Source organism: Microcaecilia unicolor, chromosome 2 (assembly GCF_901765095.1).
Source record: "Microcaecilia unicolor chromosome 2, aMicUni1.1, whole genome shotgun sequence".
NCBI lineage: Eukaryota > Metazoa > Chordata > Amphibia > Gymnophiona > Siphonopidae > Microcaecilia > Microcaecilia unicolor.
In genome coordinates, this window is record NC_044032.1 from 518,264,581 (window position 1) to 518,288,702 (window position 24,122).

The 24,122-nt window shown below is 41.8% G+C and overlaps 1 protein-coding gene across 1 annotated transcript in view; it reads right to left on the reverse strand.

Annotated features, from left to right (window-relative positions):
- ADGRA3 (adhesion G protein-coupled receptor A3) overlaps positions 1-24,122 on the reverse strand; it is a 203,271-nt gene that overhangs the window by 3,698 nt on the left and 175,451 nt on the right. Inside the window, exons 16-17 of the mRNA XM_030191235.1 lie at positions 18,873-18,996; positions 12,852-12,997 (exon numbers count right to left, since the gene is read on the reverse strand). Coding sequence (XP_030047095.1) covers positions 12,852-12,997; positions 18,873-18,996 — 270 coding nt within the window. The remainder of the gene's footprint in view (positions 1-12,851; positions 12,998-18,872; positions 18,997-24,122) is intronic.

Sequence of the window (24,122 nt, forward strand, 5' to 3'; positions counted from 1 at the left end):
TATGAACTAGGATTATTAATCTAACAGCCTTGAACATTTTAGCATAATAGTTTTACCTAAAAACAAGTGTTTTTGCTTCAGTGGTCTCTTATTCTGTACAAATTAAGCTTACAGGACAGTTTTAGTTCTAGGAATCTGACTACATATATACTCTAAATTTAGAGATGGCGACTGGGATAAAACAAACAAAATGAAAAATTACACTGGTATCATTTTAAACCAGAGCTGTGGACGCTGTACACCAAACCTTTGACTCTGACTCCTCTGTTTTACTACTCTCCGACTCCTCCTGATATTAGGCTTTAAATTCTTTGTTCTAGATCTAAAGTACTGGTACATATCATTGAGGAGTAGCCTAATGGCTAGAGCAAAGTCTGAGGAGTAGCCTAAGGTATGAGCTTTGACAGCAGCTTCAGAGGTTGGGAAGTAAGACCAACGCCGGGCAGACTTCTACGGTCTGGGTCCTGTAAATGGAAAAAAACATATCAGGACGAAGGATGGTGTGGGCTTTGACAACAGTTTCTGTAGTTGGGAAGTAGAACTGGTGCCGGACAGACTTCTACGGTCTGTGACCCAAAATTGGCAAGGAGAGACTGAGATTAATGAAGAAGTGGAACCTGTGTAGAATGCCAGATTCAACTCTGGCCACCTTGTTGGACAGACTAGATGGATCATACAGGTCTTTATCTGCCAACATTTAGTATGTTACTATATTTATCAGTACTTTAGATCCAGGACAATGATATATACGTATAAAATGATTAAAAAAAAAAAGTTATAATATATAGCAAATATGTTTTGAAGCTGAAATCCACCCAAAATTGCTTTTGACTCCACAGCCCTGCATGGAACTAGGTCTGCAGCAATTGTGTCACATTAGCATTAACTTTAATTATTTTACTATTAAATAATATGAATATATTTTACATAATAAAATGAAATTGCTTTCCAATTTTGCTTTGTCTGGATAATTCATTTTGTTCTCTTTGGAAGTTTTATGGCAAGTAATTTCAAATATAAATTGTGAGGAAAGAAATGAAAGGAAAAAGGAAAGGAAAACAGAGGGGACAGAGATAAGGAGTAGAGGATAATGATGGATGGGGAGGGCAGGAAGAGAAAGGACTAGAAACGGGGTGGGGGGTGTGGATGAGGATGGAAATAGAGGGAAGAGGATATGGAGATAGTGGTTCTGGGGGTGGTGTCCCTCACCTAGCACCAGCTCTGCTCCTCTTTGCTACAATTCTCCTCTCCCTCACTGCCCTCAAGTCTACCTTCTCTCTCTTCTTCTATCCCCTTTTTATCCCTAATCCAGATGTCCGTACACACACACACACACACACAACATCCCTTCTTCCACTATCCACCTCAGCCACTTTCACATACTTCCCCAGCAGCTCAATCACATTTCATCTCCTCTTTCATAAATATACCAGCTGCTCTATCATACCCCCAGTCATTCTTTAATGAACTGGTTCCCAAACCTGGTACCGGAGGCACCCCAGCCAGTCAGATTTTCAGGATATCCATAATGAATATTCATGAGAGTGATTTGCATGCAGTGGAGGCAGTGCATGCAAATCTCTCATATGAATATTCATTGTGGATATCCTGAAAACCTGACTGGCTGGCTGGGGTGCCTCCAGGACCAAGTTTGGGAATCACTGCTTTAATGTACCCCCTCTCAGCAACTGTATCATATCCTCTTTTACATAAACTCCCACCATTACCACAACACATGCACTCTTTTACACAGCACTCCACCACAGAACGCAACAGAAGTGCATTTGTTATGCTTCAGGCTACATTATCCTTCTCTGCATCCTACGGTATAAGCACTGATTTGAACTATGTGGCTGAATGGCATCCAGTATGTTCAAAACCAGCAGCTGGGCCCTTGGTGGCAGAGCAGAAGGATGTGGTCCAAGGTAGCCCAGGTGGCATTTAAATATACTAAAGCAAAATAACGTGGGTGTGGAGTTAGAACTTCAACTGAACAAACTAAAAAAAAAAAAAAAAAATTAATCCACAATAAGAAAATGTTGGCTGAATAAACAATGTTTATGTTAGGGAAGGAAAAGCCTCAAATAGCTCACACATCTTACTGATTTACAGAGCTAGGTTGATCATACTGTTCGGTACTTCATCATCGGCAAAAATCTTCCCCACAAAATCCTAACAAATCACTTAATTATTTCTTAGAAATAATTCTTTGAAGAAATATTTTTTCACAATAAGGCTTAATGCTTTTGTGGGGAAGGTTTATGCCGATCAGTATGATCAACCTAGCTTTGTAAATCAGTAAGATTTGTGAACTCTTTGAGACTTTTCCTTCCCTAACATAAACATTGTTTATTCAGTCAACGTTTTCTTATTGTGGAATTTAAATAGACACCATTGGATAGCATCCATCTCCTCAGTCTGTCTTGGTGGCTAGTCTCCAGCTCTTCCTATGGCATCTCAGAAGATTGAAGCCCATGTTAGAGAAGATAATTTTACTAGTTCTAAGCAGGATGAGAACGTTTTCCCCAACGATAAGGTGATTATATGACTTTTTTGGTAGAGAGCAAAGGACTTTTTTGTTCACCTGATTATTTGTACAAGCTACAAAGAAGCACGATCACCATTATGGTAGCAATACAAAATTGTGTAAGCAAGCATAGTCAGCAATCTATGCATTTTGCACCATTTTTCAAAGGAGACGTGTACTTTCCCTTTCAAAAAGCACCCAAAGAAATCTGCATCAACTTTTTCTACAGATAGGGTTAGTCCAGCAGTGGTAGCAATGTGTAGAGTTCTGACTAGAAAACTACCCCAGGAATGCTTTGATGAAGATGTATTTTTAGCAATATATTGGGTGGATAATTTTCAGACTGTCTATTCACCCAGGGAAATAGCCTTTTACATGAGAAAATGGCTTTTGAAAACTGCCCTGCACAATTTAATTACTGGTAGTTCTAATTTAGGCATTCTATAACAAAGTTTCAAAGTAACAGAGAAAAAGAAAGAAAATGTCTAATGCTGCTCATGACTTCGTTTCAACTTAAAACCAGGCAGGGTACTAAGAAAAAGTACCTGTCCTCTAAATGTTTGTGAGGTCACTAATGATTGTGCACTGACTAGAGTGGGTACAGAACTAGAGAGAGGTGCAAGAGCAAGAGTCCTTTGACCAATAATAGATACCTGATTGCAAAGGAGTTAGCATACAACTTCTATACTTGTATAGACCCAGAGGGAGTAAACACTTTATACATGATTATACGTCTATCCTTTTGGAGATTTGATATTTGCAGAATCATCCAATATCCATACCAGGAGTTTCCAAACTTTTCAAGAGATGGACTACATAGGATACTTCAAATGACCAATACAGCCAAAGGCACATCCCATTATAAGAATTTGCTAAGCAAGGCAGTTCCTCTTAGAGTTTGCAGAGTTTGTCACCATGAATACCATTGGGGGTTTTTTCAGCTGGTAGAGTCTGGAATCCCCAGCAACTTGTGCTATTATGCATACAAAAAACAAAACAAAATAAAACCCAGGCTGAATGAAGAATCCAAGATAGCGTCAGGGAGGTCAGATGCTGACTAAGCTCCGTGGTTCAATATTCGAGAATGGGGAAGAACAGGAAGGAATAAGTGAAGGTGACTACCTACCCGCCTGGGTCTAGCTTTACTCCGACCTTGGTCCAGTCCTCAATTTGGAGCTTTGCCTCACCTGGAGTTGGTGTGCTGCAGTCCGGAGACTAAGGCAGCATTTTGAGGAACTGTCCCAGAGATGCTGGGAACTAACTTCACTAAGTCCCAAACAATGCGAGATTCCTCCGAGACCGGGTTTCCCGGTCATGCCAGAATGACTTCTAACAGCCTCTGATGTGGAAGGCGCTACAGTGGTCCCTGGTGTTGGTGGGGCCATTCTGGCTGAAAATGTGTCACTGCTTCAAGTTCCAACCCCTCTGACCTGATGGGGGTAAGAGAGGGAGTTTGAAAAGAATAAGCCAGAACCAGGTGTGGCTCCTGGTGGCTTACCATCGGTTGAGTGTTCAGTGGGTATACAGAGAACTGTTCAGAGGAGGAATAAACTGGAACTTTGGCTGAGCTATGTAAAGCCATTGAGAATTTGGAACATTCAGTGACTTTGTGTTTGGATAAAATTGGGGAAGGTCTACTTTCCCTCAAAGGGCAAGTGGGACAGCATTGAGAACTCTTGGAAAAACATGGAGTTTAGTGGGATTGATAAAGACTTGGGGAGAATTCATGTGTTTCAGCAGGAACTAATTAAAGATAAGAACTGGGTCCACCAAAGAATTGAAGTTATGGAGAACATAGAAGATTCAATTTAAGATTTTTGAACTTCTCTAAGTCTCCTTTAATTTCATCTATAGATATGGTTAAGACTCTGTGCCCCCACTTACAAGGGTTTTCTATGTTACCACAGGCAATGGTGGCAAAGAAGAAGGTGAAAGGAGGAATGAAGCAGAGAGTTTAGATCTAATGGAGTTTTTGGAAACTCCTAGTCTGTTTTAATATCTGCTAAAGCAACATTGATTGTCACTTTCGCCTTAGAACCTGATAGGAACTGGATTCTTCCATTGTACTTTTGTTATAAGGAGACTACATTTTGTGGTTCAAGTGTGTTGTTTTTTTCCTGATTTATCCAAAGCAACACAGAGCAGATGTAAAGCCTTTTTGGCAATGTGTGTCAATAGGTGTTAGCTTTGGGAGCAGCTTATTTCCTTTAATGTCCCTGTAAATGTATGGTGAAGTATCAAGGTAATAGTTGTTGAACTGCACCATTTAAAATTTTTTTTCCAGAAACTAGGATGGCTCCAATTCTAATTGGTATTTCTACTCCCTTAGGACTGGCTTAGTTGATATGTAAAGCTCACTTCAGGATAAAACACCATAATAAGCCTCCATTTTCCTAAATTTCCTATTCTTCTTTGTTTTATTTCATTCTTGGGTTCTCCAACTGTGGTTTCAGAATTTTATTGTGATTGCTTTCTTAGAGGCCCTTTTATTAAGCCACATAGGCACGTACGTGTGTCCTACATGCGTCAATTTGGAGTTACTGCCCGGCTACTACGTGGCCCGGGTGGTAATTTCATTTTTTATGCATGTCCGCATTTTTGAAGCAGATGGATGTCTCAAAATTGTCAAAAAAAGTCCATGTGCCAAAAACGTCCAAATCATGATTTTTGAAAAGCAGAATTTGGACGTCCTATTCTGCAGTTTGCCCAAATAACAAGGAGGCGTGCTGTGGGAGAGCCCAAATATAAGGCATCCAAAAGCGATAATCGAACAGGAAGAAACGTCCAAATCAAAAAAAGAAGGGTGTCCTAAGTCAGAACTATTTTAATCATGTCCAGGGTATAAAAAGGTGCCCTGACTGAGAAGCGGTCCATTGGCCACTGGAGGGATTAAGACATGACCCCCTCCTTAAACCCTCCAGTGGTTACTGACCCCCCTCCCTCACCCCTGAAAGTGACACTGGAAAGAGAAACTAGGCTCCCTGTCAGCATCAGGTATTATGAGCATTCTGAACACAGCAGCAAGCAGGTCTGAAGGGTAGCTTAATGGTCAGTGCCATGGACTGTAAACCAGGGGTTCAAATCCCACTTCAGCTCTCCTTTTTTTTACCAATTGTGAGCACTCCAGAAATACAGATAGACCTACTGTACCTAAATATTAAAGACACCTGAAAATTTGAGGTGGTGCACTTTCAGGTACAGTAGGTATATCCGTGTCTCTGGAGAGCTCACCATTTAAAATAACAGAGTTGCAGTGGAATACGAACCTGAGTGTATTGGATTGAAGTCCACTGCACTAACCATTAGGCTGCCCCTCTGCTCTGCAGGGACATCTGTGTGGCCATTTTTGTACAAATGCTGCCAGATGTCCTTGCCCTGGGTTTTTCGGTGTTCATAATTTGAACGCTATTTTGGAAGATGCTGTTAATTTTGGATGTTCTCACATGTTTTCACATGTTTTCAAACAGGAAAACCTGATTTTATTCCTGATCGAAAATGACCTTGAGATGGACGTCTCAATTCTGACTTGGATGTTCTTTCAAAAATGTCCATCTTGGTGTATACCATTGCTTGTAATTCACTGCTCAAAATATTACTAGCAGAGACTGCACCAATTTTGTTTCAATATCATGTTGATCCACATGCTGTATTACATCAAAGTTTTTACATTCTCCATGTATAATATCTCAGTCTGTACTGGATCATTAGTGCTGGAATTACATGGGTTTAGAAGCTGTGTAACATCACTCTGACTGGTTGGGAGACAGATGATGCAAATTTTTTTTGTCTGGTTATTTATAGAATTTATATACCGCTTATCTGCCATTCTAGGAGGTTTATGATCAACAATCTTACTATACAAATGAAGAGTGACCGACGTGCCGCAGATGTGCAGAACAGCGCACGTCACAGATCTGTTTCAAATTCCGACGTTCTTAGAGGCTGACAGCGGCACGTATACAATATCATGCTGATGCGCAGCCAGAAACTCTAGCTTTCTGCTCCCGGTTTATTTTAACGTTGCTCCCGTCTCTCCCTCTCTCTTCAATACGCCAGCACGTGGGCCCTCTCCGTTGAACTTACAGTGTCTCACCTCCGAAAGCGCCCCTCCCTTGCAGTTCCAGGGCATCTCCCTCCCCCAGAGGTTGCCGCTGCCGCTCCCCCCCACCCCCTGGGTCGCCGCCGGCCCTCTCCATTGAACTCACAACGCCTCACCTCAGAAAGCACAGAAGGCAGCGGCTGATCACCTCCCTTCGACCTTCCTTCCCTCCCTGCGTCCTGCCCTTGCCCAAGTTACATCACACGAGGGCGGCACACAGGGAGGGAAGGAAACCCGAAGGGAGGTGATCTGCCGCTCGCTGCCTACTGCGCTTTCGGAGGTGAGGCGCTGTGAGTTCAATGGAGAGGACCTCGGGGGGGGGGGGGGGGGGGGGCGATGACGACGAACTGGGAGGGAAGGGGCCTGAAACTCGGAGGGAGGGGGCCTTGGAACTCGGAGGGGGCCAAGGGGGCCTGGAACTCGGAGGGAGGGAGGCCTGGAACTCGGAGGCTCTCTCTCTCAATTCACTCTCTCTCTCAATTCACTCTCACACTCTCTCTCTTTCACACAGACACACACACATACATACACACTTTGACTCTATCTCTCTGAACTCACTTTCACACTCTCTCTCTCTCACACAGACACACACACTCTCTCTCTCTCTCTCACACACACACACACACACACAGCGGGACAGCGACGCCGGGAATGGATCCCAGGCACGTCGCTCACACACACCACACATACAGTGAACTCATTGAAGTCCAACAATAATGAACCATACCCCATATAGGATACAGAAAGATGTATGGGGGAGGGGGGCAGGTGACTCAAAAACGAGCCCTGCTTTGCTGACTCAAACAACTCTATCTCTCTCTTTCTCTGAGCTCACTCTCACACACTTTCTTCTCTCTCTTTCACAGACACACACACACTCTCTCTCTCTTACACACAAAGACACACACACAGAGCGGGACATCGATGCCGGGAATGTATCCCAGGCATGTCGCTCACACACACCACACATACAGTGAACTCATTGAAGTCCAACAATACTGCACCATACGTCATATAGGTTACAGGAAGATGTATGGGGGAGGGGGGCAGGCTACTCAAAAACGAGCCCTGCTTTGCTGCCTGAAACTGGCTAAGGAGCAAATGCTCCTCCACTGTCACAGGGACTCCTAGCAGCTCTCTCTCTCTCTCACACACACATACACACTGTCACTCTCTCTGTACCCCCAACTTTTCCCCGCATCCTTTCAAGCAATACACACTACGTTCATCAAATTTTACATTATATGTCAGAAATAAAAAATATTGCCCGTTTTAATGGGCTTAACGGCTTGTAAAAAGTAATATACAAACACACAAAGCCCAACATATTAATCAACAAGATCCCTATAACACAAAATTAACTGAAAGCACGCATAAAGACTAGCATATTTTATCATCAATGCATGTACTTGCAAATTCTATTACTACTAAAATTCTGCTCACATTCCATCCAGACTGTGCACTCAGCAATGCCTATAGTAAACGTAAACATACTCATGCCATCGTACATACTTGTACACCTTTGCCACATATGCAAAAAAAAATACTTTACAAAATGATCCTCTTTTGTCTAGTTAGATTCGTATATTGCGGTGAACACACAGTGTTACAATGGTCTAGAAGTCCTAAATATATAAATATATGGGGTGGGAGAGAGAAAAAAAAAAAGGCAACTACTTGGTCAAAATAAATATATAAGTACCTGCCAAAGCAAAATATGTGCTCTCTCTAAGAAGTCAATTCATGCTGATGGCAGTATTTTGGCTGGCAGTACTCATGCCAGATGTGTCATGGTAATGCTCAAATGAACAGAGAAGCCACATACTGTCATATTAACTAATAAATCATATCTGTCTGGGTGGGTGCGATTAATATCACAAAGTCAATGTTTTTCACAGTGATTGATAGCAATGTGATAGCTAGTGTCAAACTAAAACAGCACAAAATAATCTTTACTTTTTACAATAAAGTTATATCCTATATCCTTTGCACACTATGTTGCAAGTGCAATATGTAAAGCAGTAATATTTATTCTTGCTGAATCAAAACCACATTTCACAACATTAAATTTAATTAGTAAAGCAATGAAGGGAAATAAAATATATTAGTAGGTATGATGATATAGTTAAACTCATCTACATGAATGTATGTGTATTCATAGTAATAACAACACAAAATTAACTGAAAGTATGCAAAAGACTAGCAAATTTTATAATCAATGCACATACATGCATGCAGATCTGTGTCATACATAATCACTGGAAACATCATGAAAACCTGAATAGATGGGAGTATCGCAAGGACTGGCTTGAAAAACATTGACAGAGATATAGAACATTGCAAGGTTACAGGAGATGGCAGTATCTTTAGCCCCAGTTATGACTTGCTGTAGGAGACCACATTGTCTCTGATCCCAATTGAGAGCTATGGGTCACAAGAAGGCTGCAGGAGATAATGGGAGTTGGGAAAGTGTAGGAGGAGAACAAGAGCACAATATACATGAAGCAAGGGAGAAAAGGAAAAGTTGCACTGGTAAGTGTTAGAAAATGACAAGCAGATGATCAAAACCCTGCGCTGTTCCAAATAGCATTCTAAAAATAGCGCTGGAACAGCATGGGGCTTTATTGGACCCAGGATCAGAGATAATGACATGTAAATTTAAGGACGCAATTATCTCTGATCATGGGGTAAAAGTGCGGGAGGATTCAATCCTCCCGCACTTGTTTGACAGGTCTAGGCTGTCAAAAGCCCAGACCTGTCAAACACAGGGGCAGGAGGTCCATGGGACCACCAGACCCCAACTACCCCTGCCCTGAGCAAGGCAAAATGGGGGCTGGAGCTCTAGCAGACCTCCGGTCCCCCAACCCCCCGACACAGGTTCCGTGAGGGCTGGAGATCCGGTGGGTCTCCAACCCCCCTCCAGCATTTCTAAAAAGTCCCTGGTGGCCCGACCCCCAACAACAGTTCAGGGAGGGCTGGAGATCCGGTGGGTCTCTAGCCCCCACCTACCCCCCCCCCCCCAGAATTAGCAAGGGGTGCCTGGTGGTCCAGTGGGCCACTGTCAATCTCCCTACCCCCCTACCTTGAGTTGGAGGAGGGAGGTAGCCTGCTCCCCTCCTCTTCCTTCAATGCCACCTGCAAAATGGCGGTGCCCAGCCCTGCCCAGTGTATCCTGGGATGACCTGGGTGGGGGTCGTTGATTCCTGGGAGGGTTGCTTCGTTGGGGGGGAATGGGGGCTTGCTAGCATGCAAATGCATGCTGGACAGGGTTCACCATTCCTCCCCACTGGTCTGCAAACCCTAACGCCAGCTTGGAGCTGGCATAGGGTTTGGCGCGCTGGTCGCTAATCATTGGGGATGAATAGTTTTAGCATGCACTTGCATGCTATTTGCCCTAAGAGCTCTGTTTTGCATGCATGGGGTGGTAGCAAACGCAGGCGCTAGTATGGTCTAAAAGCCTCTAGCGCCGGCATTTGCTTCTGATCATCTGTATGTGAGGAAGAAGAATGGAAATAGAGTACATAGTGAATTGTATCATATATATCTATATCCATTTATTTATTTACACACAAACACACACACATATGCAAACGTGCATATATGCACACATATACAAAATGCTGACTGCAAATACATGGTCTGAATTTTTTTTTTGAAAGAAACCCTTAAATATTTACATAACATGTATTGTTCTCAACTTTGCACACAGAAGACAAATAATATCATTCCATAAATAAATAAAGTAGTTAATTATCATCGCTCAGCTTATAAAATTAAAGGCAACCTGTAGCAAGAAAATATCACTGGACTTTTCACAGCAACAATCAGCTCCTGCCACCTTGTGGACAACTATTTATTGGTTAAACAGTAATAATTTTCCATTATACCATATGTTTCTGCTTAACAGGAAAAGGTATTTGATATAAGGGGACTCTATTCATGATCGGATCACTATGCCAGTAATTTTATAAACAATTCTTCTTGCGTAAACTTTGTTTTATGAGCCAAACGCACTTCTTCTAAAATTACTCCACAGATTATGCCTATAAAAGCACATTTGGTGATAAGAACATACTTAAACACAATTTAGGTGAACATGTATTCTGGAGTGGGGTTGGTGAACAGGCATTAATGTCTGCAGCTTCTTTTAATCTGTCATTTCTGTGTGTTGGTGGGATTTTATTTATTTATTTATTTTAAATTTATAATTAAATACAAAACAGCTAAAAAAAAAAAAAAAAGAAATCAGCGAAATTGGCACTCAGTGCTATTCTATAATGGGTGCTCATCTTTACCCATTACAGAATAGCACTGAGTGCCAATTTTGGTGCCAGGACTTATGCCTGCTGAAACTAGGTGACTGCAGCACTTTAGGGAGTGGCTAGCATCCAGCTGCCACCATGCTATAGGTAGCGAACTAAGGGGAATACTGTAGAAGTAAACGTGACATGCAAGGGCAATTTTCACACTCCCCATGGTACCTGCAAACACATGGGCCTTTTGAAACTATGGGCCTAAAATCCAATTTTCAAAGAGAAGTTACCCATTGGTGCTCATTTTCAAAGCACTTAGGCTTACAAAGTTCTATAGAATACTATGTAAATTGTAAGTAAGTGCTTTGAAAATACGCCTCATATAGGGGCCTTTTTACTAAGCCACATGCGCACGTCCTACGCACATCAATTTTGAACTACCGCTCGGCTACTACGTGGCCCGGGCGGTAATTTCAATTTTTATGCGCATTCACTAAGTGTGCCGGAAAGCAGCGCTAACCAGGCGGTAATTGGAATTGTATGTGCGTAGACCATTACTGCCCGGTTAACGTGTGTCGCTAGGTCAATGGGTGGCGATAAGGTCTCAGGCCCAAAATGAATGCGCGCCAATTTTTATTTTACCACATGTCCATTTTCGGCCATCTTCATCCCCAAAGAATCCAGGGTTCTAGCTTCTCTACCTGGGGGCACCGAGGAATAGTTCCTCAAATTCCTTGCCCTTTTGAGAATTGTGAGGCAACTGAGGTTTATCAAAACCAGGCGCACTGTGGATCCGATACTGGGTGTCAATCTTCTTGGGCTTGACAGGGAACGACAAGAGGGGACTCCCAGTTCCTGACGAGGGCTTCCTTGAGTACCCCAGCCATGTGTAGTCCAGGACCTCGAGCATCTTGGCCCTGGGATGTACTTATCTGAAAAGACTGTGGTCTTTTATCAGAACGCTACAGAGATGAACAAAAGGTTAATCTGCTTAGGCGGTGTAGGTTCATGTTCAGTCCAGGATTTTCACCTATTTAAAACAATCCCTTCAAAGAAGCTACGGCTTCAATGGACCCATGTTCAATTCCCTCATCCCAAGATGAGTTTCAAAACTCTTCATCGGGATTTTTCGGGAGTTTCCCATTTGTTATTTTCTCCTGATGAAGATTTTCGAAAATCAGCTTGGGATGAGGGAATTGAACACTGGGGTTCGTTGAAGGTGTAGCTTCTTTGAAGGGATTGTTTTAAACGGGTGAAGATCCTGGACCGAGTATGTACCTACGCCGCCTAGGCAAATTAACATTTTGTTCATCTCTGTAGCGCTCTGATAAAAGACCACAGACTTTTCAAATAAGCACAGCACAGTGACTTGTGTGGCCAATTTGTTTTTGATTTTTCTTTTGTATGGACTTATTTTTTGGATTATATTTGAGATGTTATTCTAACTTGCTCACTGTGCTTATATTCAGCAATTTAGGAACACATACTAAAGTATTATACTTATATAAAATATAATTAGAACGTTCTATATTAACACAGAGTAGCAGCTTTATTTATGCTGTATTTATGAGATTGGAAGCGGTGCGATGATGGTTCTCCACTCAGCCAGTCACTATTCTTATGACAGACGGTTGAACTGAGCACTTCTTAAGAATTAGCACAACATTCTTTAAATTTAAATTTTGTTTGGATCATTTCTTATATAATTTAGTTTTCTTTTGTATACCTTATTATGAATTAAGTAGTATACTATGCCATACTTTGTATTGTTACTTGAATATTTTTACTGCTGCAATTCTCTATTGCTTATGTTTGATTTATTCTTACTGTACACTGCCTTGAATGAATTCTTTCAAAAAGCCGCTAAATAAATCATAATAAATAAATGAATACAGTCACAGACTGGAAGCAGTGTATAAGATATACAGGCATAGACTTGTGACATAGGCAAGTCAGCAAGTCACAGACTCACCGAAGCATTGGTCGTGGGGGAGGTGGTGGCTCATCAGGATCTTGGCTTCTCTTTGTTTTCTTTGTGACCTGCTTGTAGATATTGCGCGCTGTAACTCCTACCCAAAGGACCGTGGCAAGAGTAGAATAATGTAAAATTATTCCGACCTGAAACAAAAACAATATATAAAACAAATAAAAAAAATCCAACCCAGACAAAGTATGCTACCAAATACACAGGAAATAAGTTATAAAACTGGAAGTATGATAATTAAAAACTATCAAGGATATAACATATAGCACAGATAATACTTGATGTGGGAATAGTTCACAAAACCTTTGACTTTTGTCTTGACCTGATTAAAGTGATTTAAATGGCCAGATGCTTTAGTGGCTGTTACCTCGACTTGTTTTCTGCAGACTAGAATGGAGGATTTTATTGCCATATCATCTGCCGGAGTTCTGTTGAGAGCTGCAGAGAAGAAGTGGCTTCCCCCCTCTGCTCTTGGACAGAAGCGTTTTACTGGCCTCCAAGCTGTGAGAGCTGCTATTGGATCTAGCTAGACAGAGGGGGAAAGGGCCACTGCGGGATTCACACTGAGCTCTAATGCAATAGATCCATCTGTAATGCAGGCAGTGGCTGTGACTCCTGCGAGAGCCATGGCTGAACAACTAAGTGGCCAGAGAGTAGCAGGAAGTTTATCCAGTAGAGGGGTCATCAAATAAGGAACTACTGCAGAGAACGAGGGGTTTAAACCTCTATCAGGAGTACTGGATGATCAGACCATAACTACAGCTATTTTCTCCCTGGTAAAACTTCCTATTTCCTCGAGGGCGGGACATCGAGGGAAGGCCCGACGCCAGCACTGGCGATTTACTTCTTTCAGAGCACACACAGGGCAGACGCAAAGCGCTGCCTGCGTGGCTGCACGGATTAAAAAAAAAAAAAAAAAGGCAGGCAGTGGCAGGAGAAGAGGGCTCTGTGGCTCTCAATGGAGGGGGGACGGGACTGGGTCGGGGGGGGGAGCTCAGAGGGGAGAAGGGGATTAGAGAGGGGGTGGGGGAGTTCAGAGGAGGGGTGCTCAGAGGAGAGAATGGGGATTGGGGAGGGGAGGGGTGGGGGTGCTCAAAGGGGATTGGGGAGGGTGGGGGAGCTCTGAACGGTACTCACAGAGAAGGGGATTGGGGAGGGGTGCTCAGAGGTGAGAAGGGGATTGGGGAGGGTGGGGGTGCTCAGAGGGGAGAATGGGGACTGGGGAGGGGTGGGGGTGCTCAGAGGGGATTGGGGAGGGTGGGGGAGCTCAGAAGGGTATTCAGAGGGGAGAAGGGGATTGGGGAGGGGTGCTCAGAGGTGAGAAGGGGATTGGGGAGGGTGGGGGTGCTCAGAGGGGAGAATGGGGATTGCGGAGGGGTAGGGGTGCTCAGAGGGGATTGGGGAGGGTGGGGGAGCTCAGAAGGGTACTCAGAGGTGAGAAGGGGATTGGGGAGGGTGGGGGTGCTCAGAGGGGACTGGGGAGGGAAGTGCTCATGGGAGAAGGGGTCTGAAACTGGAACTGGGGGCTGAAACTGTGGGGACTGGGGGCTTTAAAGGGGACAGGGAGAACTGGCTGGGGCTGAAGCTCGGGACTGGTGAGAGAAAAGGGCTGGGGTTGAAACTAGGGGCTGAAAAGGGGACAGGGAGAAGTGGCTGAAGCCCAGGACTGATGGGAGAAAAGGGCTGGGGACTGGTGGGATAGTGGGGCTGAAAAGGGTGGCAGGTGGGAGATGTGGCCTGGAACTGGAACTAGGTGCAGGTGGGAAGAGGGGGCTGAAAAGAGGGGGCAGAGAGAGGGGACAGACCCTGGATGGAAGGGGGGGGGGAGCGTGAGGGAGGGCAGACCCTGGATGGATGGGAGAGGGAGGGCAGACGGATCGAAGGGGCAGAGAGAAAGGGCAGATGGTGGGTAGAAGGGGGAGAGAGAAAGAGGGCAGATGGTGGATGGATGGGGCAGAAAGAGAGGGCAGACGGTGGATGGAAGGGGCAGAGAGAGAGGCCAGACACTGGATGGAAGGGACATTAGAGAGGGCAGACACTGGATTTCAGAGAAAGAGCGAAGACAGATGCTGGATGGAAGGAAGACAGTGAAAAGAAGATGAGGAAAGCAGAAACCAGAGACAACGAACTGTAAATAAAATATATATTTTTTATTTTTTTGCTTTAGGGTATAGTATTGTATCTGTGTTTATGTGTTAATAAATGTTTATAAATAGAACATATAAATAAGGTAATCATTTTATTGGACTAATTTTTAATACATTTTGACAACTTTCAGAGAACAAAACCCCCTTCCTTAGGTCAGGATAGGATACTATAACAGCACTATACTGTATTGACCTGAGGAAGGAGGTTTTGGCCTCTGAAAGCTAAATGTATTAGTCCAATAAAATGGTATTTTATTTTCTATATTTGTTTTATTTCTATTTGTTAATTTGTAAAGTGGTGATTGTATTTGTTAGTTTTTTCAAATTTACATCCACTGTCTTTATATTTTGCACAGTACTAGGGGACATTTTCTGTTTCTGTGGTGTTGCATTGTATGCAGAGTCTGGCATCGGGGGTTCAGTTTAATTTTTGTCTAAATAGAAAGTTTATGATTACTTATTCTATAGTGGATTAGGGTGTATCTGTGTTTGTGAAAAAGACATGGCTTTCGGTTGGCATTGACTGTGCAGGATCGACAATCTGTACTAATCTGTCTGTTTTCGTTTTACAATAGGTGAATTGATGTTCTAGTGCTCACTGTAGCGTTTAAGATGCTTGTGTGACTTGTAGAAATGACTGCTTATGGTATGGTAGAATTGCGCTATAGGTCCTGAGTGTTTTGTATTCTCGGTATGCCTAGTACTGGATTTGGGGGGGGTGGGGGGGTGTTAAAAAATGACCGGCCCCGGGTGTCAACTACCCTAGCTACGCCACTGCAAGTCTGTCTGTCTCCTTAACAAAGGGCAATGCCAGTTTGGAACTTTAAACTGAGAATCTGGAGAATATGGTATGTAGAAGAAATCTTTGATTACATTTCCAAAAATGACAGGAATATCAGTTGAGGAAATGTTTAAATATTATGTGCTGGAAATCTTGAAAAGTTCCCTCAAAGACTTTACTCCAGTCTTCATAGCTTCTTTTTTTTTTTTTAATTTGCTGTCTGCTAGGAGGAAAGAAAGAGGTGAAGGGGTAGATGCTCTGTCTCCTATAACTCAGGATGGCCTGGACCAGACAGCTTTTTTGGAATCTTCCAAGGAAGGTGTTGCTATACCTTCCGCATTTCTAGTAACACTGACTATGGAATATGATAGGGATTGGTTAATAAATTATATTTTAAACATCATTCGTCCATTTTTTTGTATCTTGAAGGTTCAAGTATTTCCTCACGTTGCAAAACGTACACAAAAATGTAGATGTCAGTTTCTTGTAATGTGCCCTAGGGTTTTAGCATTAGAAGGCATGTTTTTCTTAAATATTCCATGTAAATGTGTAGTTAAATATCAGATTCAAACTTATAAATATAATTTTAACCTTCTCAATTGACTATGTTTCTAACTAACAAGTTCGTGGCTACCGGTCACTGGTCTCCTACCCGTTTAGAAGATCCTTAACTGTGACTACACAAGCCGTCTTGCTTTGATTTTTTTTTTTTAATCCAGTCTAGGGTTTACTCCTTTAGAAGTGTTGCTGAATATCTAGTCACTTGTTTTCCTGCCAAACGACAATCTCTTGCTTCACTTAAATTTGAGGATTAAAATCAGCTTCTATTTGTAGTAGTGTTTGTAAATTTTTTTTCCTTTAAGATATATTTTGGGTGGTGTCTGATATTCAGTACAAGTTATTTTACTTCGAATATTTGTTTAAAAATTACAACAAAGCAAACATTTAAAAAAGTATATGAGTGAGCCTTCGTGCAGGGAAGCCCAAGTAAATATGAGGCCTTGAGAGCTGTCAGTGTACAAAGCTGAATGGGTTTTTGGAGGGAGCAGGGTGGGCAGCAGAGAGAATCTAATAAGAAAAAGAAGTGGTTGAAAGGAAAGGAGGAGAGAAAAGTATCTGGTGGAAAACAGGAAAAAAAGCAGAGGCTGCACTAGAAGAAGGCAAGAGGCAGTAGGCGTAGAAAGGCTATAATGACTAATGGCTGCAAAGGGACATACACACCCTAATTCTATATATAGTGCTCAATATTGTGTGTGGAAATTTGGGTGCATTCCCAAATTGTGCATACAATTTAATTGCGTAACAAGCCAATTTGTGTCAATAATTTAGCTCTATCAACTAGTAGCACTAATAGGAATTCATGTGCACATCTTTAAAGTCGCTATTCTATAAAGATGTGTCCATAATTTTTTCCTCGCAGGTCAGAAAGGGGGTGTGGCCATGGAAGGAGCATAAGCGTGTCAGGGGTGTTTCTAGGATTTGCAAGCAGTGTTATAGAATTCGGGTGATCTGCACCTAATTTAGGCATGGGGATTTATACCTGGGTTCACTTGGTGTAAGTCCTTGGGTACGAATCTTGGAACCAAGCGCTATTCTATAAATGGCACTCAACTTTCAGCATGGAGAAGAAGGAGAAGGAAAAATCCTCCACGAATGGAGTAAACCACAGAGTCAATAAAAAGTGGAGTTGGTGAATAAAAATAGAACCAGATGATCCTTTATTAGCTTTAGCACTCCCTGATGTAACAGCTATCCAGTTAATACTGGGGTAATTGAAATCATCCACTATTATACTATTGCCCAATTTGCCAGCTTTCATAATTCCTGTAAACATTTCATCATCTGTCTGTTCGTTCTGTCCTGGCAGATGGTAATATAGCCCTACTAGTATACTCCTTCTCTTTACACATGGAATTTCTAACCATAAGGATTCCACGTTGCTATCTGTTTCATGTAGAATGTTTGACTCAATTCCCTCTAACATATAAGCGCAACCCCCCCTCCAATTGATCCACTCTTATCATTGCGATATAATTTGTATCCTGTTAATAGTGTCCCATTGATTGTTCTTCTTCCACCAGGTCTCTGAGATGCCTATTATATCTATCACTTCATTCAGTGCTATATATTACATTACATTAGGGCTTATCTCTCTCTAATATCTTTTCAGTTCTAAGAAGTTTACAAACCTTTGTAGGGAAAAGAGGTCAGAACAATCCTCTGAGAGTTACAATTGTTGTTTTGAGGGTGAACAGAAGTCTAATTACAGTACATATTTCTTGAATAAGAAGGTTTTTATCTTTTTCGGAACATGAGGTAAAGTTGTGCGGGGGAATACATTCTAGCAATGACTTTCCATAGTCTGGTGGTTTGCTCTCACATCTTAATTTTTAGGATTCTAGCATTTGAACACAAACACTTCAAATTGTGTTTTTCCTTGCATATACAAGCTGCTTAGATGTTGACGGTGATCATTTGCATCCTTTACTCTGCTCTCCCCTTAAAACACTCCTGGCTTTCTTTCACCATTGTTGAAATGTCTCTATTGTGATTTCCTATATGTCATGTTTCAGTAGTATCCTTGAAAGATATTCCACACCTTATCATATGCTCCTGGGTGACATAAGTAGAAGCCACAGATAAATGGATGCCTTATTACCCCTGGCAGAAATATGAAGTGTGTGTGTGTGTTGGGGGGGGAGGAGCAGAGGGTTAATACATATTTAAGTTTGGGACAGAAACAGAAACATGATTTACTGTATAAAGCCAGTTTCCCTATGGGAAACTAGGATAAAATTATCCCTAAAATGATTTTGCATAGATCTCAGTATCACATGCATAGAACTACTATCTGGATTAGATGGCTAAAGAGGTAGAATACTGTAGTTAGCATTTAAATAAATACTACAATTATATAAATATTTAGCAAGGAAGAACTGCCGATTATAAGATCATGCAAATTTTAAAAGGCTCTGTACAAGGCTCCCTGATAGTTATGAAGATGTTAACAACTATTATGCAAGCAATATTTTTTTAAAATCATAGTATCAATATACATTCTAATCTTCACTTTTCACTTACTGCTTGGCAAATGCTGTTCTTTTTGGTCTGAGTTATGCCTCCGACAAACACAAGACACGTCAGGAAAATGTGAAAACAGAGGTTCACCAACATGTGCCAGCTTTTAACACTGATCTTGATCAAACTGTAGGAGAAACACAGAGGACAATGATGCTGTATAAAATAACATTTCAGAAAACAAATGTTTGATGTAAGACAAAACATGTAACTGCTAAAACAGAAACACACTTGTGTTTAAAGCACCAGAAATATTAAAACTACTTAACAATCCAGTTGAAAGAACATATTACAAATTTAAAAAGCGCCCCCTTCTCAATTTAATCTAATTTTAGAGGAAAACTAAGGGGCCTTTATACTAAAATGCAATAATTTTTCACTTACCATCCTTTAGATGCAAAAAATGAATTCAAAGTGCAAAGCCTTTACACTAACTTTTGCGAATATTCCTAGTATGTTCCCATAAAGTTACCACACACACAAGCCTTTAAGAGCCGTCTCAGTCAGCATGAATGTGCTTATTGTCTCCTGTTGAGTGCATCTTTGTCAACTGCATGTAGTGAAGTACCATCACAAAATGCAAAGTGTAGTCCACATTCATTCCCTGTCCCAAACATGCTATGCAGTTAGTGTGCACTGTCACAACAGCATATTAATGACTACCATGCCTGTGCATTAACAGTGCATGTTAATTTAGCCCCAACTGCTTAGCACACTTTAATAAAGGGACTCCTAAATGTGTGTTCATTGCCAGCACAAGAAATCTAAATAAATCCAGTTCTGCTGCAGTCAGGATAACATGCCTGTCACGCTCCTGTGCATGTCAAATTACTACAGGCCCAAGATTCAAAGGATGTATACTCCTAACTTTGGGGCCCTATTACTAAAGTTCATGGGCTAAAGAACTTGGCACGCGCTAAATGTCCTATTTTATGCCATAGGTCACATGGCACTTAGACACTGATGTCTGTTAGTGCATGTTATGCTTTAGTAAAAGAGCTCCTTTGAGAGTTATGCTCCTGGATTGCCACTTTGAAAGCTTACTAAGGCTAACTTTCCTACGCTCCAAAATTTAGAAGCATAAAATGTGGATGGCAACAGAGCCAGATTTAGGGTAGAAAGGAAATGTACAGTACATGAATAGGAGAGAGGGAGAATATGTGGTGATGCTATACATATTTATTTATTTGTATTTAACCCACTCACAGGAGTGGGTGGAAACTTTTGGTCGGGGGAGGGGGACATTCAAGTAAGCACATACACTTAATGGCTGAACTTGTATTTTCTCTTATACATATTCCTGCTCAGCAAACATTTTGTTTAAAGCTGCTCACAAAACACCCCCAAAAGGAAACAGAATGTACAAACCCACCAAATATAAAATATAGCCCCATAAAAAACATATGCAAAACACTTGTCACCCAGGAGAGAATTTCAGGACTTTCTGAAACTTTAAGTAGTCAGACTCCAAATGTAAATAAGGAGGTAATGGGCTCCATACTCCTGGCCCAGCAATTGCTGAGATCATTGTTCGCCCAGCAGCAGACTAGCAAATTTCTCCCATCAATACCTGAGTAGGATAATACCATTCTAAGGCATCCCTTAAGTAACCTGGCTCCCCAATGCACATAAAATTGAAAATCAAACAACAAACCTTAATTCTCTGAAGAATGTGGAGCCATTGTTAAGGCCTGCAATTCAAAGGAAATTCTGACATCAAAATTTCTTTTGGGAAGTACGAACTCTCCCTCGAATCACAAGTCAGGAACCTTGGAATACAGTTAGATTCAACACTTAACTCTGACTCCCCAAATCCAAGCAACCTTTAAGAGCTGGAGTGGAGTGGCCTAGTGGTTAGGGTGGTGGACTTTGGTCCTGGGGAACTGAGGAACTGAGTTCAATTCCCACTTCAGGCACAGGCAGCTCCTTGTGACTCTGGGCAAGTCACTTAACCCTCCATTGCCCCATGTAAGCCGCATTGAGCCTGCCATGAGTGGGAAAAGCGCGGGATACAAATGTAATAAAAATAAATTTGCGACAACTATGCTGCCTCTCTCCTTACACTGAGAAGGCAAATCTTATCCCAGTTGTGTATGCCACGATAACATCCAGACTGATTTTGCAATCTACACTGGTCTGACAACAAAGAATCTGCACCAGCTCCAGCTGATTCAGAATGCTGCAGCAAGACTAATAAAAGGTTGCAAGCGACGTGACCACATTACACCATTTTTGCAAAAACTACACTGGCTACCAGTACAATTCAAGGCTAAATTTAAAACTCTATGTCTGATCTTCAGGGCTGTACCACAGTTGATACTGTCAGGATCTAATACAGCTGACACTGTCAAGTTGTAACACAGCTGATCTTTTTCAGGATAACTCTGATGCTGAGACTCCAAGAAAAACATTCATACGGCTTGCCCTTTTTTTTTTTTTTTTTTTAATTTTAAATAGCTGTTACAAGATACAAGGCAGCAGATGAGGTACCAGCCTTAAGATATATTGAAAAAAAAAAAAAAAAACCTGTTGCCTACCAGGAGGTTTCTTATTTCCAAGTCTTCTTATTATTTTGTTTCTAAACAGAAAACTATTGATACTGACCATCAACTGATGAGCAGAAGCAATGCTTCCAGCCAGAATAGCAACAGAGGTGTTATGACCGTGCTATGAAGGAGAAGGCAGCTCTTCTATAAACATCTGAAGTATGACATGAAGCGCTCAAGATAGGAGCTCCTTGAAGGGTTTCTCTTTTTTTTTTGTTTTGCTCAAACTGAAAAAACAAAATAGTTCACATTCCTCTAAGCAATTCAGAGAGACTGACAAGGGAGCATGAAAGTAAATTGTTTAAATATCCTCCTTAAAGGGATATGAGAAGAAGGGGGAGGGGGAGACAACAATGCAAGATAGCCTGGTTTTAATCTCAGTAAGGGCTCTCCCTGGAGGAGGGGAGTGCAAATGGCCCCTATTTTTGTGATTTTATGAGAGAAATGCGAGATAAGGTGACTGACTCCAGAGCCTTCCCTCCTTAGGTAAAATAGAGAGCAAAGCTTTCTGGTGTGAATATGCTAGTGTTCTCCACTAAGAAACAACGCCTCCTCACAAAAGCAAAATTTCATGATAAAGGGAGCAGAACAACGCAGCACAAAATACTTGGTGTGCACAGAGAGTAGCCAGAATGGGCTTCCCTGAAAGACTAAGATATCCACTGGAAGAAGACAATCTCTCAATGCACCACAGGCAGTAAACTAGAAAAAACACTGCTAATGGTACAGAAGGCGAAGAAGGAGCTTGAACTGGAAGAACAAAAACCTCAGCTGCTAAATCTGCACACAAAAAAATCAGCCACGCTCACCATACCAACTTAAATCAAAAACTCTGGGAAGTTGAATGCCACCAGCTCTGGAATTTAATTCAGCAGCCCCACATTTAGACCTCTGAAATATGCAGCCATGTATCACACAGAGAATGAACAGACACCATCTTGCTTGATTGCTTGTTGGGAGCGGAGGCTGTTCAGAAAGATGCTGAAAAAAGCAGCAGCAACCGAAATAGCAACTAAATGCCTGCCATGATGTGCTTCAGCTGTTTTGCAAAGCCATGCAATAAAAAAAAATAGCATTACGTTGGCACCTCCTCTCCTTCCTTATATTCTTATGCCTTTTCTGTGCCTCAAGCATTAAATTGAAAAAAAAAAAAAAAAAACTGAGTCAACACTTCCTTGCCTCAGGAGTTAATCAGAAAAGCAGAGAGAGTGAGCACCTCCATGCCTCAGGAGTCTGAAAAGCAGCATCTGAGTTGGTTTGCCTTCTCTGTGCCTCAGGAGTTAATCAGAAAGTAGTATATGAAATGGCTCCTCATGCCTTCATTTTCTATGCCTTATTTGTTTAGAGCAAGCCACGCATGCTTGATAGTTCCATGTCACAACTTCTATGCCCAACATTAGGCAATTTCTCTCTTTTCTATTTTCTTTGAAGGTAAGTCAACTGCAAGACAACCCCACAAAGGAAATAAAAAGGGGGAGTAAGAGGGAAGGGACTTGGACTCCTCCAAAGATTCCTTAAATTGTTCCTCTTTATTGCAGATTTTTAATGCTGAGAGGAAATTTAGTTATACTTAAACCAGTGCCCACTGGTTCAGGAGCTTACCTGTTCCTTTTCAGTCCAGGACCTGCAGAGTGTACCATCGCCATCCACTGGAGAAAGAGAAATACTGAGCATTCTAAGGCTGCATGGTGCGCTTAAGGGGCAAATCAAAAGGAACTACTTTGTTTCTCTGTCTCTATCTGCTGGTCAATGGACATAAATCACAGGTTCTGGACTGGTCTGGTACACATGCTAAGGAACAGGAAAAATCTGTACTTTCTCACCCAAAAAGGAGACCTAAAAAGGATATCAACAATGTCACTCAAGTCTTAATATTATCTAAAGATTGTTCTAGTAAACCAAATCTAGACTATCAGCTGACATGTCAGCAGCATCCTGATCCATATACTCAACTACCCCTTGTACTTTTCTTGGCAAATAATATATTCTCTGAAACGGAGGACAACTAGTTTCTGGAAACTTCAGAACTTCCTTGAGAAACAGAAAAATGAAGGCAGATAAAGACCAGATGGCCTATCCGGTCTATTTATCCATAGCATCTACCATCCTTCCTCTCCATCAGAGATCCCATATACCTGTCCCAAACGTTCTTGAATTCAGTTAGTCTTTGTCTTCACCACTTCCACCAGAAAGCCATTCCATGCATTAACCATACTTTCCATGAAGTAGTAAGTATTTCCTCTCCCGTCTTTCTTCCATATTGATATCTTTAAGTCTGTCCCCATACTCTTTATGACAAAGACCACTCACCATTTTAGTAGCTGCCCTCGGTACCAACTCCACCCTATTTATATCTTTTTGATAGTACAGTTTCCAGCAGTGCTTTTTTTGTAGGAAAAAAGGTACCACTACTCATTATGGGTGCGGTCATCATCTATGGCCCTGCCCCCTATGGTAGCCACACCCACAGTAGCCACACCCCTTATATCAGCCGTGGCGCATATAAGCAGTATCATTAAAAATACTATACCAGTATAGGAGCAAAAAATAACTTGTGATTTTTTTTTTTCATTATAAATAATTTCTTAAGCTGTTACAGCTCTAGTATACCCACTGCAAAATAAGACAGCAGCTGTAAATTCTCAAATTGGACATCTTCCAAACACTAAAATGAAAATAAAATGATTTTTTTCTACCTTTGTTGTCT